Below are 14,717 nucleotides of genomic sequence, written 5' to 3'. Positions count from 1 at the left end.
ATGGACTTACTCCGGAACAAAGGGTGCAATATATACGTGACGGTAAGTGCTTTTCTTGTGGTAGTAAAGATCACATGGTCCGGCAATGCCCAAAGAAAGCAGGCAAAGAGGATGCAAAGGAAACCAAGGTTAATGTGCATATGGTGCCCGATGTACAAGGGGGGACAGCCCATGATGCTTTGGATAGGATGGTATGCAAGGCATGGGGACAGCTCAAAGATCAACCCGCATTATTTATGTTTGATGATTGTGCCACGGACAACTTCATATCATTGGAAATGGCTACAGCATTGGGCATTAGTGTGGATGACATGGGACCGGAGATTGAGGCCGGAAGTGCATTTGTTGGCAAGCAAGTCAAGGTCACACCCCTTATTGGCAAGCTTCGCATGCATATTCAGGGATATTTGGACCATGAGAACTTCCTCATTGCACCATTAAATGGGTGTGATGTATTGCTTGGAAAGCCTTGGCACTCCCGTCTTGATCCTCGCAAGGCTTACAAGACCAACCGGATCACATTTATGCATAGGGGCTAAGAGCATGTTATTGATGCCGGTGTGGAAGGGAATTCTATCCCTATTGTATCCCACATTCAAATAAATAAAGCCATGAGAAAGGGTCTTTGCTCGTACATGATTTTTGTTCGTGATAGAGTAGACCATGTTGATCATTCTCTTGATTCTCTCACATGTGATAGGCTGGAATTTTTGAAACAATATGAAGATTGCTTTACAGATTCACTTCCAGGGGAGCTACCACCACCACGGCCGGAGGATCATCGTATAGACCTTGTGCCTGGCAGTTCTCCACCAAATAGGCCGGCATACCGTGTGAGTGCATCACAGCAGGAGGAGATCATGAAGCAAGTCAATGAGCTCATGCAAAAAGGTTTGATCCGCCCTAGCTCTTCACCGTATTGCTCTCCCGTACTTCTAGTGCAGAAGAAGGATCTCTCTTATCGTATGTGTGTGGATTATCGGGCTCTAAATAAACTAACCATCAAGAATAGGTTTCCTATTCCTCGTATTGATGATATTTTGGATAGATTGGATGGCTCGGCATATTTCAGCCGAATTGATTTGAAGAGTGGATATCATCAAGTATGGGTAGTACCAGAGGATGTGCATAAGACAGCTTTCAGGACAGCATTTGGTTTGTACGAGTATCTTGTTATGCCTTTCGGTCTTACAAATGCTCCTGCCACTTTTAACCGTATGATGGACAGGATTTTTAGAGATCATCGATCGTTCACTGGAGTTTTCTTCGATGACATCTTGGTTTATTCCAAGAGTGAAGAAGAGCACAGAAAGCATTTGGCCATAGTCTTTGAAGAACTCCGAAAGCATAGACTTCACATCAATGCTAAGAAGAGTGAGTTCTTCCTCTCCGAAATTCATTATCTTGGGCACATTGTTTCTCAAGATGGCATACGAATGGATCCCGCCAAGATTGAGGCTATCAAGAATTGGCCTGAACTCAAGTCAGTGCATGAGATTCGTAGTTTTCTTGGGTTATGCTCATACTATAGACGGTTCATATGGCATTTTGCTTTGATTGCTGCCCCTCTTCATCAGTTCACAAAGAAGAAAGTCTCCTTTCAGTAGACTTCATTGGAAAGCAAAGCTTTCTATTCACTAAAGGATGCAATCATATCTGGGCCCGTGTTGATCATTCCTGACTTGCACAAGCCATTCTTTGTGGAATGTGATGCATGTGGAGATTGTTTAGGTGCTGTCCTAAACCAGGAAGGACACCCCGTGGCATTTGAGAGCCGCCGTTTGCGTGATACGGAGCTTTCTTTGGGGATCTATGAGAAGGAGCTATTGGCAGTGATTCATGCATTGACCATTTGGAAGCACTATCTTCTGGGTGCAGAGTTTATGGTGAAGACCGACAACCAAAGCTTACGGTATTTTCTCACACAAACTAAGCTCTCAGAGAAGCATATGCGGATGGCAAATTTCCTCTCTATGTTTCATTTTCAGATTGTGCATACACCGGGAAAGAAGAATGTCGTGGCCGATGCATTGTCTCGAAGGCCGTATGTAGCTTCTATCTCAATTGCCTCTCATGGAGACTTGTCGTCTATGCAAAATAAGTACCATATAGATGCTGATTTTTCAGATTTATGGGCTGATTTGGTGGCTGGTCATACTCATGCATCATATGTGATCAAAGATGGGTATCTCCTTAAAGATAATTGCCTTTGTGTGCTCACAGATTTGAGGCAAAAAGTGTTGGAAGAATGCCATGCTCCACCGTATGCAGGACATAGAGGTATTCTACCTACTACTCATATGGTTGAACGCTACTTCTTTTGGCCAGGGATGAGGAAGGACATTGAGGCTTATGTACGTGCTTGCCTCATTTGCCAAAAGGTCAAGTTTGATCGTCAGAAGTCTCCTGGGTTGCTTCTACCATTGCCTATTCCCTCGCAGCCATGGGAGAGTATAGCTATGGATTTCATCATGGATTTGCCTCGCACTCAGCAAGGTAATGATGCTATATGGACTATCGTTGACCGGTTTAGCAAGCAAGCTCATTTCTTGCCGGTCAAGAAAACGATCAAGGCAGATCATATGGCAAAAGTTTTCTTATCACAGGTATTCAAGCATCATGGTATGCCTAAATCTATTGTGGGTGACCGTGATCCTTGAACTACCAGTCTCTTCTGGAGAGCACTTTTTGACAATATGGGCACAAAGCTGAATTTTTCATCCGCTTTTCATCCTCAAACCGATGGTCAAAGTGAAGCAGCAAATTCAGCCGTATTGGACCTTCTCAAATGCTATGTAGCTGATCAAAAGACTTTGTGGGAAAAGTATTTGCCACTTGTGGAGTTTGCATACAATAACACGGTGCATGCTTCTACTGGGAAGGCTCCCTTTGAGATAGTTTATGGCAAAGTGGTATTGCCTCCCATCCTACGTACTAAGGATGAGATTTTTGCTGCTGATGACTTTGTCAGGGACTTGGATGTTGCCTTTGCACAGGTACGGACAGCCATAGCCCGTTCTCAAGAGAAGCATAAGAAGGCTGCAGACAAGCATAGAAAGCATTTGGATGTCAAGGTAAATGATTGGGTATTGCTGAAATTCGAAAAAGCTAGACTCCGTAAGAGATCTGGTAAGGAGGGGATGTTTCCCAAGCTCTCATCCAGGTATTATGGGCCTTTCAAGGTCATTGAGCAGATCAATGAAGTTGCTTTTCGTTTAGCATTGCCATCCCATTGGAAGATACATAATGCTTTCCATGTTAGCCTCTTACGAAAGTATGTGGGTCCGGAACCAAGTCTTCCTATCATTGAGGATCCACCAGAAGTGGATGAGTTGGAAGAGATTTTGCAACCAGAGCAGATTGTGTTTCATAAAGAGCGTAAGCTATCTGCAGGCAAGCTTGTAAGACGCTATTTGGTGAAGTTCAAGAACTATCTCCCCATTGATGCTAAGTGGGTTGATGAGGACTACTTCAAAGATTATCCGCAGCTTCTCCATGACTATTTGGAAGCTTTTCAGTTGCGGACAACTGTTTAGAAGACGGGGAGATGTCACCATTGAGCTATCTAATGGTCCTCTTATCTTCTTGTGTGAGCTTTGGGCTCTGGATGAGCATACTCCGTAGTGGTGCTCCATCGCTAGGACTGGCACGGCGTGATTCGTAGTGCCAGGGACGGGTGGATTGCACACGGTGTATGTTTCTGGATTACCACCGCTAGGACTGGCACGGCGTGATTCGTAGTGCCAGGGACGGGTGGATTGTACACTGTGTGTGTACCTGGAATTGACTTTCCGGTGGGCCTGTTTGTGCCCGGAAATGTCAAGTATTGTGCAAGTACATGAACGGAGATTATCCTTTAACAATGTTGCATTGTGCACTCATGTTTGCCTGCCTTTGAAATGTTTTCGCGTGAACTGGTTTCGTTTGCATGCCTGACATGTGTGTCTAGCTCAGGGGTCGGGGACGCCCTCCCGTGAGCCGTGGAATGCCTTGTCTTCTGACAGGTTTTGTGGCGTGTGAACAGGTGGGAAATCCTTATTTAAATAAGAGTTTTAAGTTATAAGCCTTATAACTTACAGGTTTCAGACTTCATTAAAAGTAGGTGGACACTTTATAAGTGTGGGCACCCTCTTTTGGCCTGGGCACCCTTTTATAGCATGTGGGGTGGGGGTTGGCCACCTACCCCACCTACCACACCCAATCTTTTGCATGGGAGGAAGGCGCCTCACTTCCAGCCCTCTCCCTTGCATTTTAGAGGAAGAAAACACAATTGTTGGCTGGGATTTTAGAGAAAACAGGCTGGAGCACTCATTATTCTCATGAAACTGGTCGTACAGCAGGTACAGCAGGTACAGTACCTTCATTAATTGCTGATTCTGGTCGTTCAGCAGGTACAGCATGTACACCAGCAGGTACAGCAGGTACAGCAGGTACGGTACCTTCATTAATTGCTGATTCTGGTCGTACAGCAGGTACAGCATGTACACCAGCAGGTACAGCAGGTACAGTACCTTCATTAATTGCTGATTCTGGTCGTACAGCAGGTACAGCAGGTACACCAGCAGGTACAGCAGGTACAGCACCTTCATTATTTGCTGATTCTGGTCGTACAGCAGGTACAGCAGCAGGTACAGCAGGTATAGCAGGTCAAACCAGTGGGGTTATCCGCGTGGATTTAGGACATACGCATTTCCTACAAGTGGCCCAGGTTGTTTCACTCTTCCTACTGGCTGTACGGTGGCTCCAGAAAATTTTCATCGCGAAGAATGAGGAATTCTCCTGCTCTCCTATGTCTGGACTCCTCTTCCATTCACCGAGTCAACTCCGTGAGGGTGCCCCATCGCTAGGACTGGCACGGCGTGATCCGTAGTGCCAGGGACGGGTGGATTGCACGCGAAGTGTGACTCTGGAAGGTGCTATGGACGGGGCAGCCCTTGGTGACTGCAGACTCGGCATCAACAAACATGTTTGGGTTTGATACTTTGTTTTCATTGTGCATTGCTTATTGGAAATCTGGCCTTTGGCCCGTGTACTTGTAACAAATTCTCCCAAGTAATAATATCATTTCCTTGCGGGGGGGCCGGCCGTTCCGGCCTCAGTGTGGTGTCATCTATCTATGCTCAGAGTTGTTAATTACTTTTTGCTATTTTGTCTTGTGCTATTGTCTTTTAAGAGTGTATATTAAAGTGCTAACTGGAGAAGTGAGTCCAGGAAGGGGTGACCCCTGCTTGGGTCTCGTTTCATATGGCCATCCGGCTACTTGCTCAGTTGCCCCCGAAATATGAGAGTTTCTATTCTTCACTCCTTACCTCCGGATGGATGGAAACCATTACCTGGGATGAGCTGGTGCCTATGGTCCTTGATCAGGAGAGCAGATTCAGGGATTCTTCTTCAAAGAAAGGTAACCACGCTTTTATTGGACAGAGAGGGGGACAGCCTAACAGAGGCAAAGGTGGGGGCACGTCCTTCTAAGGATTCTAAGGACTCCCAAGGATGCAAAGCCGAAGGGGTCTTCAACTTCTAATTCTTCTAGCAAACAGAAGGTTTGTGATTATTGCTCCAAACAGGGGCACTTATGGCGACAATGCCGGAGTCGCATGTGGGATTTGGAAGGGAAGTCAAAGGACAAAGGGGTAAGTTCATCCGCCAAAGTTGTGTAGGAGTCAGCTTTTGTCACCTTGATTGATCTCGAGTCCAAGACTCCCTCTCCAATGGTTGAGCAAGCTCTTTCTTCTTGTTCCCACTCTCCTCAGTCAATTTTGGACAGCGGTACATAGCACATGACTTATCGCAAGGATTGGCTTGATGAACTGTAGCAATGCCATGGCAGAGTTGCCATTGGAGATAACTCTATTGTCCCCATTCATGGCGAAGGGACAATGTCCCTCATTCCGGATGGCAATGGAGGGAAGTACACCTCAAAGTGCTATGTGTGCCAGATTTAGGATTTCATCTCCTTTCTGTACATGAGATTTACAAATTGGGCACTAAGGTGGAGTTTATGGAGGACTCAGTGATCATTCGGGACCCTCTCACTAACAAGATCTTTCGCCAAGGCATGGAGGACCATGGCCACTACAAACTCACGACTCTTTACTCTCACACAAGTACCCACACAGGCAACCTTTGGCATGCTAGATTTGGACATCTTCATTTGGAGGCCTTGCGGAAGGCATTTCGGAAGCAACTGGTGGATGGATTACCAGATGTTGGCACACGTGAGGGCCCTTGTCACTCTTGCCTCAAAGGGAAACAACATTGGGAGGCCTTTCCAAAGAAGGCTACACAACGAGATATGGCACCTCTGGAGTTGGTTCATGTGGATTTGCACGGCCCGATGCGCACTCCGTCTCTTGGTTCTGCCAATTATGCTTTTCTCTTGGTTGATTTTAGCCGATATACATGGGCCTATTTTCTCAAGTCCAAAGATGAAACTTTCAACAGATTCCAAACATGGAGAACCTTGGTGGAGAAACACTCGCGACACTCTGTCTTGACATTTCGAGCCGATAAAGGCGGCGAGTTTACTTCTCATCAATTTAACCAATAATGTGAGCTACATGGCATTCAAAGGGAGTTTGCCAACACAGGTACTCGTTCAGAGAACGGCGTGGTGGAGCGGAAGAACCAAATGGTGATTGAGATGGCTCGGACTATGTTGGAACATGGGAGTCTTCCTCAAAAGCTTTGGGCAGAGGCAATTGCTACTGTTGTTTATATTCTTAATCGGTCCCCTAAGACTAATGTGCCAAGATAGACCCCCTTTCACGCCTACCTCGGTAGAAAAGCCACAGTTTCTCATTTTCGGGTTTTTGGGTCTAATGCATTTGTTCATGTACCTAATGGTGACAGGGGAAAGCTCGACACTAAGTCCAAGCATCATATTTTGGTTGGTTATAGCTCTAAATCTGAAGGTTATCGGCTCTACAATCCTGCAACCTCGAATGTAGACGAATAACAAAAACCTCGAAGGAGGAAGTTTATACGGGACAGCCCCCGGGATTTCAGGTTCTTAGCTCCAAAAGTGTAGTCTACAAGCTGAAAAAGGCCTTATATGGTTTGAAACAAGCCCCCAAGGCTTGGTATGAGAAGATTGATGCTTTCTTTCAACAAAAGGGTTTCAAGCGGTCAGTGGCTGATCCAAATCTCTACTTTATCCCGAGAAAGGGTTGTATACTCTCATCATTCTCTATGTGGACGACTTGATCATCACAAGTAGCCATGCAGCACACATTGCTCAGACAAAGATTGCCCTCAGTCAAGAATTTGAGCTGACAAATCTTGGGTTGCTTCACTTCTTTCTTGGATTGGAGTTTTTCAACGCTTAGATGGCATATTCATCTCACAGCAGCGGTATGTTACAAAGCTGTTGGAGGCTTTCAGGATGACAGATTGTAAGCCCATCACTTCCCCCATGGACCCCGACATCAAACTTTCCTCTTCTAGATCCGATCCAGTGGCAATTACACTTCAATATAGGAACCTGGTTGGTTTCTTGATTTGATTGCTCAATGTCATGTGCACGCTAGAGGCAGGCAGATTGGCGAGCTAGAGTGTGATATGTTGTGGAGAGACATGTGCTTTTTGGTCCGCTATTGATAGCGTGTGCTTTTTGGGCGTTCCTTCCCTATTTATTGGGGGGAGGGGTAACAGTTGGGCACACACCGATGGATGGAGCAGAGGAGTGCAGAGCGCGTGGAGCAAGAGCACCATCGTGCAGGAGGCCGATGTCCTTAGGGGACAACCCCGGGTGGTAGAGTACACCAAATGAGGACGATGGCAGAGCACTCATGAGAGCTTGACGCTCTAGCTCGTGGCTCGGTGGGGACGGCCAAGATTGTGAGCCTCGCTCACGGCTATCATGGTTGGGTGGCGAGTATGCCTGCACCCAGATATGTTTCTTCTGCTTTGCCTTCTAGGGTTAGGGTTCGTTGCTTTGTCTTGCTTTTCATGGCTGTTTTGCAGATTTTCCTCTCAGAGAAATCTCGGGATTTTGACAGTGGTATCAGAGCCTCTCCGGGAGGAAGATGCAAGCGGGACACCTTCGGGTGAGTTCTTTCTATGTTTCCTGCAGCATACATATGTAGGTTATAGCAAGATGAAGAGAGAAAGAGAGAGAAAGCTGGCGGGTGTGCAAGAACAAGCACCATGGATGCACGTGGTTTTTATACCATGATTGCTGTGAGAAAAAACGCCATGTTTGTATGCCCGTGATGGTTGCGTCGTGTAGAGCGCCTCGGGATTCGTGTGTTTTGGGCTGTCTTCGATTTGCTGCTGCGTTGCTTTTGCTCGTGGGAACATGCCCAACTGTGGGCGGTTTGGTGGCATGGTGGCCGGCCTAGATGTCGCCAGCAGCCAGCCCACGGCTGCGTGGCTGGGCTGCAAGGTGGCCAAAGGCCACCCCACAAGGCGGCCATGTTCAGGCCTGTGGGTGGCCAGCCCAAGGCACACAGGGCAGCCAGGAGTGCGGGCAGATCTGGGAACAGTGGCGGCAAAGATGGCAGCCAACTTGGGGGGCGCAAACAGGCTGAGGTGACATGCAAAAGCCCAGCTTTGCCTGCGGGCAGGGAAGAAGGTTCCGCCTGGGCTCGACCAAGTCAGGTTGACCTGCGGCCAGTGGGTAGCCCAAGAGCGTGGCCAGGGCGGGCAGGTCAAAGAACCCTGCAGGCAGGCTAGGGCAAGGCATGATGGACAGCCCAGATGGGCGCAGCCAAATCGGGATTCCCCTCTCTCTATGGTGCAGGTAGGCAACCAAGAAAGCAGGCCGAGTTGCTTTCTTAGGCAGCCATTTTTTTATTTATTTTTTTAAGAAGCAAAGTTAAAAACTTACCTGGCCATTAAGAAAAAGGATAAAAAAAGCAGGGGTTTTTTCCTGAGTAGTCCAGCAACAAGTGGGTTCCCATGAACCCTTTCTTCTCTCGAACTTTTTCTTTTCTTTTTCTCATAGAAGTTCGGACTGTTCCTTCCCTATTTATTGGGGGGAGGGGCCCTATTTATTGGGGGGAGGGGTAAGAGTTGGGCACACACCGATGGATGGAGCAGAGGAGTGCAGAGCGCGTGGAGCAGGAGCACCATCGCACAGGAGGCCGACGTCCTTGGGGGACAACCCCAGGTGGTAGAGTACACCGGATGAGGACGATGGCAGAGCACTCGTGAGAGCTTAACGCTCTAGCTCATGGCTCGGTGGGGACGGCCAAGAATGTGAGCCTCGCTCATGGCTGTCATGGTTGGGTGGCAAGAATGCCTACACCCAGATATGTTTCTTCCGCTTTGCCTTCTAGGGTTAGGGTTTGTTGCTTTGTCTTGCTTTTCATGGCTGTTTTGCAGATTTTCCTCATGGAAAGATCTCGGGTTTTGACAAATACTTTGACTGGGATGCTGGTCAAGGTTGTTCTTCTTTGTGTACAGAGATGTCTTATCCCTGGATCGAGTTATGATCACTAGTCTCGTTTGGAGTTCTTCCTTTCGAGAACTTGTTTCAGTTTGTGGCACATGATCAGCCATTGGCATTTATTGTTTTTGATAGATCGCGACACAGATCCACAAACTGGTGTTTTGTAGTAATCGTTGCACGGGTATGGGGTGTATCATGGTGGTATGGGACGCCATGATCCATCGCATGTTACGGGGCTACGCCAGATTGTCAAGACTTCATTCAAACTCTGCGCCTACAAACACAAGGCTATCTCAACATTTTTGAGGGATAGATACTTTACTTTTGATTCAGACAGTTATGATAGATGCTAGCTTGAGTCATAACCAAGTCTGTTGGAACAGTTGTTTCTTATGTCCAAGGTACTCATAGACTTTCCGAGGTCTGTTTAGAAGTTAGACTTCCGAGGTGACGAAGGACAAATTGATGTTCTTTACTAGAAGATCGGTTCTTCTCTTGTTTGGGAAGAGACTACTATTGTGTTCCACTTGGTTCAGGCTTCAATAGTAGGTTCTCGTTTTCCCAGTTTTGTGTTTTTTTTCTAGACCAGATTTATAGAGGACATCAAGATGAAAGCATGGTAGTCAAATGGAAGATACTTCTAGTTTTGGGATAACTCTTTAGGACAGTGGTTGCTTACCTTTGGTACTGGTAGCATTGTCAGCTTCAAGTTACTCAGATGATCCATTTGCTCGGATTCAGCTTTTGTGACTAGGAATTGATGCTCATGTCATGTTACTTGAGCAAGTCGATCTCTTAGTCGGATTGTCCTTGAGACTATTGGTTTCGACCAATAGAGGGTGTTTCTTTAGTGTTGTGAGTGTGACAACTTCTCCTTGAGTTCTTTTTCTTGAGCTCAAGAGTGAGCTCTTTTGAGGAAGGGGAGTATGTCATGTGCACGCTAGGGGCAGGCAGATTGGCGAGCTAGAGTGTGATATGTTGTGGGCGGACATGTGCTTTTTGGTCCGCTATTGATAGTGTGTGCTTTTTGGGCGTTCCTTCCCTATTTATTGGGGGGAGGGGTAACAGTTGGGCAGTTGGGCACACACCAATGGATGGAGCAGAGGAGTGCAGAGCGCGTGGAGCAAGAGCACCATCGCGCAGGAGGCTGACGTCCTTGGGGGACAACCCCGGGTGGTAGAGTACCGCGGATGAGGACGATGGCAGAGCACTCATGAGAGCTTGACGCTCTAGCTCGTGGCTCGGTGGGGACGGCCAAGATTGTGAGCCTCGCTCACGGCTATCATGGTTGGGTGGCGAGTATGCATGCACCCAGATATGTTTCTTCCGCTTTGCCTTCTAGGGTTAGGCTCGTTGCTTTGTCTTGCTTTTCATGGCTGTCTTGCAAATTTTCCTCACGGAGAGATCTCGGGTTTTGACACTCAACACACGGCTTGATTGTGGATTTGTGGTGGGAACTCTCAGTGCTTTCATGCAAGCACCATTCGACACTCATTGGCAGGCAGCACTCCGCATGTTGTGGCAAGAAAGGTACCAAGTATTTTGGCATTTTCTATGGAGAGGGGGCCACTTTACGTGGCTAGAGCGACTCCGACTAGGTTGGAGATGCGGATTCCCGACGATCCACTACAGGGTATTGTTTTGCTCTTGGATCTGGAGCCATTTCATGGACGAGTAAAAAGCAGCCTACAATGGCGCTTTCATCGACTGAGGCGGAGTATCGAGCGGCTTGTTCGATTGCTTGTGAGGTGATTTCGTTGCAACGGCTACTCGAGGAGATAGGTTTTCGACAACAGCAGCCTACCCTTCATCTCTTGTTGGTGGCTTTTCTGGTGTTTATGGGGGGCATTTCTATGCTCAAGCATTCCCCATATTTATCCCCATTTTTCCCATATTTTTCCCTATTTTATGGGCCTTTGATGTGGGTTGCCCACCGATTTTATGGAGTATTTCACCTATTTTCAGGTCGTGTAGGCCACTAGGAGGCAGTCAGCCAGCTCATGATGGGGTATATATATGGGCTGCCCTCTTCCTCATTTTATCATCATTTCCTTGATCATTCTTGGTGAGAACCTTCAGCCCTCTGCCTACAGAGTCCACTCCTCCCCTGTGAAATGAGGGGTAAACCCTTGAATCAATAAATTGCCACCTACAAAGAAATGATCCTCAGGTTGAAAGGCATTGATGACTTTCAAAGGGTAAGGGGAAAGTCAAAGGGTAAGGGGAATTCCTAAGGACAGCCAAAATATCAGAACAAAGCCCCTTATGTATGCAATGACTCTGCCATGGAGAAGTGAACGTAGTACTACCTAATCAAAGGAAACGTCCACTACTATTTGCCCATCCACAATCATATTTACATAGGCACTATTTAACCATTCACAAGCGTATTTCCATGGACATGATAGAAAACACAAGAATTCAACTATACTTGCAACAGGAAAATTAATGGTTGGGAAAACACGCCTGCACTATGCATAGTTTAGTAGCATTCCAAACCATACCAAGATTGAGTTGACGACTTTCACGCTGACATTTTTCCACAAGATATACAATCTCCTCCTTTGTCAAAGGCTCTCCCAGAATCTCGTCCCTTGACTTTGATGGTTTTGGGCCTTGGCCTTCAGGATAAGGACCCGGGTCTTGAACAAACTTTATTCCTTTCTTTCCTCTTGGTGGGGGATTGAAAGAATCAAACTCTGGCAGCTTCTTCTTGCTTTTCTTCAGAGGTGCACGCCCTGTCCATGGTCTTCCCATCGTAGTGGGACCAAATGGAGAATACGGACGCTCCCGGTAGCGTAAAATTGGTGCTTTAGGGGTCTCTGAATAGCTGTACTGGAATTCAAAAGGGAGATCTGGTCGAGTGTGGTTATGCCAGCTTGCAGTTTTACTGCTGTCTCCACCGTCAGAAGACGCAGATGCACCGGTGTTCACACCCATTCGAGAGATTGCAGAAGAGTTGTGCTTAGAGTGAGTCCCTGATGCTGGCTGATTGGATTTCCTGCTATGCCGAAACCTTGTACCAGAGTTCAAACTAGTAGCCACGTCATCTTCAACATCATCTTCAGCGTCTGAAGGGATGGACAAGGTATTATCTGCATCGTCTTCAGTATCTGAATCAGTCCAGTCAAAGTTGACACTCTCCACTGGCTCTGCAGATTTTCCTGCTCGTGACTTTTGAAAGCCAATCCAAGTTGTACCCTCATCTTCTTCCAACTCCAGTAAGCCACACATCTCACTGCCCTCCTTATTCTTAAACCATGATTCAGTTTGTTTAGCTCTTCGACTGGACTTCAAGACATCAGTACTCCCTCTTCCAGCCTGTGGATCAAGCTTTGAATATTTTGAGTTCCTGCCAAGAACTGATGCTTGAGAGGGGCTCGACCGAGAACCAACAGACATAGATACTCGCTGGACTGGCACCTTGGCATTCCCTCTTCCAATGGGGATCCGTGGCTTAGCAGCTGAGTACCTTCTGTCAGCTTCCCAGGGTACAGAAGGGGAACTTGCAAATAGGTTGAAAGGTGCAGTCCCTGCTTCATGGTCTCTTCCTGCATTCTCTTTTCTGCATTCTCCAAGGCCACTTTGCCTTTCCTCTGCGCCATCCCTTGGAGAAAATCTTCCATCTTCATATCGGCTTTGCCTATTCTCTCTTACATCCTTCCTACTTGCATCCTCAACAGAAGTTGGAAGGCTGAAGTCTGTATTTTGCATGTCCTTTCTCAAAGGTTTTGAAACACTGTTGGCTTGTGCCCTGTTACGTTCACTACTTGTGCCCCGGAGTCCCCGATCAGCATGTGAACGATTTCGCAGAGGTGATGGGGCAAAATCATCTCTTGTGCCCTCATCATTCAGACCTGCAATGGAACCACTCCGTTTAGAAAAACTATCTTTCTTCTTAAAGTTGGACAATATTTCCTCCAGCTTGGATATAAACATGGAACCCTTTTGAGGGTTGACTTCACCTACGGAGCCTTCCTGGTGGAAATTTTGGAAGCTAGGCTGGAAGTTTTGGACTCTAGGCTCCAGACCTCTACTATATGATGCGTTTTGTCTGTCAAAATTCGAGGAAGAATCTGCTTCTTCTGCGGAGAAAAAGGGAGCATCAGCACCATTGTTGGAAGAAAGCTGGAATATGTCTGGTTCGGCAACACCCTCAAAGATGGAGAACTTGTTGTGGAGACTAGAAGGTCGATTCTGACGTGGTGAAGAAACTCTAGGCTGCTTCTCAGATAAGAAACGGCCCTCGTTCTCAGATGCCCAGGAAGCCACAGCCTGCTTCACAGGTGACCTGGAATCTCTAGCCTGCTTCTCCTCAGGTGACCAGGAGTTTATAGGTTGATTCTGAGATGAGAAGGATACCTTGTGCGGATTCTGAGATGAGAAAGAATCCCTGTGCTGCTTTTGAGATGGCAAGAACGCAGTGTGTTGATTCTCGGCTGACGAGAGGGCCCTGGTTTGCTGCTTTTCAGATGACCACGAAGCCCTGGCATGCTGATCCTGAGATGGCCAGGAAACATTAGCCCTTGCAGCAGGCTCCTCAAGCTCTTGCACATTTCCCCGTGGAAACCTTGCTGCTTTCTGAGTCGCATTTCTTCCACCTCGAAGCCGCCTGCCTTCTGATCCTCCGTAGCTGTCGCAGTTCTCGTCTTCATCGGAATCCAATGGGGAGCTTATTGCCCTGACTACCACAACGCTTCTGTTGTGTTTCATGCGGTTGTGCCCTGCATGAGTGAGGATTAGGAAGCTCAGTTTGGATAGCGATGCAGAGAAAGTTAACGAACTTGGACATCCTGCTGATGGTGGGGGTGGTGCCGAGCGATGAAGTGGCGAGTAAAGAGCTACATTCGGGAAAGCTCGTCTCGGTGGGAAATCGGAGGAGGGGGGCGAGCAGAAGATAGGAACTGCAGCGCAACTCACAGTGTTTGTCATGTCTGCCCTGTAGAACGATCCTTCCCCTCTTAAGAGAGGTGATCAAAATTGGATATTTGCACCAAATAAGCACCCCAATGTTTTTTCTTGAATTAATTTATTAATGAGAAGGAATTTAAAAAAAAACTTTGTAGCGTATTTTATTGCATGGTTTTTTGACACGTGTCCTCTTGTTCGATCGTCTTTTTCGCAGTATTATTCGCTCCTGCAGTCATCAGTCTGGATGGCTACAGGTGTCTATCTTTTCTGGTGTCCTTGTTTGGTTTCGAGGGTTTGCCGATTGTTTCTCTGCACGGCTGTAAGTGGGCTTGCTGGTGGTTTTTCACGTGCTTCTTTTCCAACGTTCTTCCTAGTTATCTTCTATTTCACATGGACGGGTGCAGGTGCCTCT

The 14,717-nt window shown here is 47.1% G+C and overlaps 1 protein-coding gene across 1 annotated transcript in view; it reads right to left on the bottom strand.

Annotated features, from left to right (window-relative positions):
• LOC147616763 (uncharacterized) overlaps positions 1–14,408 on the bottom strand; it is a 53,037-nt gene extending 38,629 nt beyond the window's left edge. Inside the window, exon 1 of the mRNA XM_086777822.1 lies at positions 11,899–14,408. Within this exon, the coding sequence (XP_086633948.1) occupies positions 11,899–14,326 (2,428 nt within the window). The 5' untranslated portion in view covers positions 14,327–14,408. The remainder of the gene's footprint in view (positions 1–11,898) is intronic.
• Between the last annotated feature and the right edge of the window lie 309 nt (positions 14,409–14,717).

This window comes from Cibotium barometz, chromosome 38, assembly GCF_041138505.1.
Source record: "Cibotium barometz isolate CiBa-2024 chromosome 38, ASM4113850v1, whole genome shotgun sequence".
Taxonomy (NCBI): Eukaryota; Viridiplantae; Streptophyta; class Polypodiopsida; order Cyatheales; family Cibotiaceae; genus Cibotium; species Cibotium barometz.
Note: the sequence above shows the minus strand (reverse complement) of the source record. Positions and strands in the feature narration are given on the sequence as shown.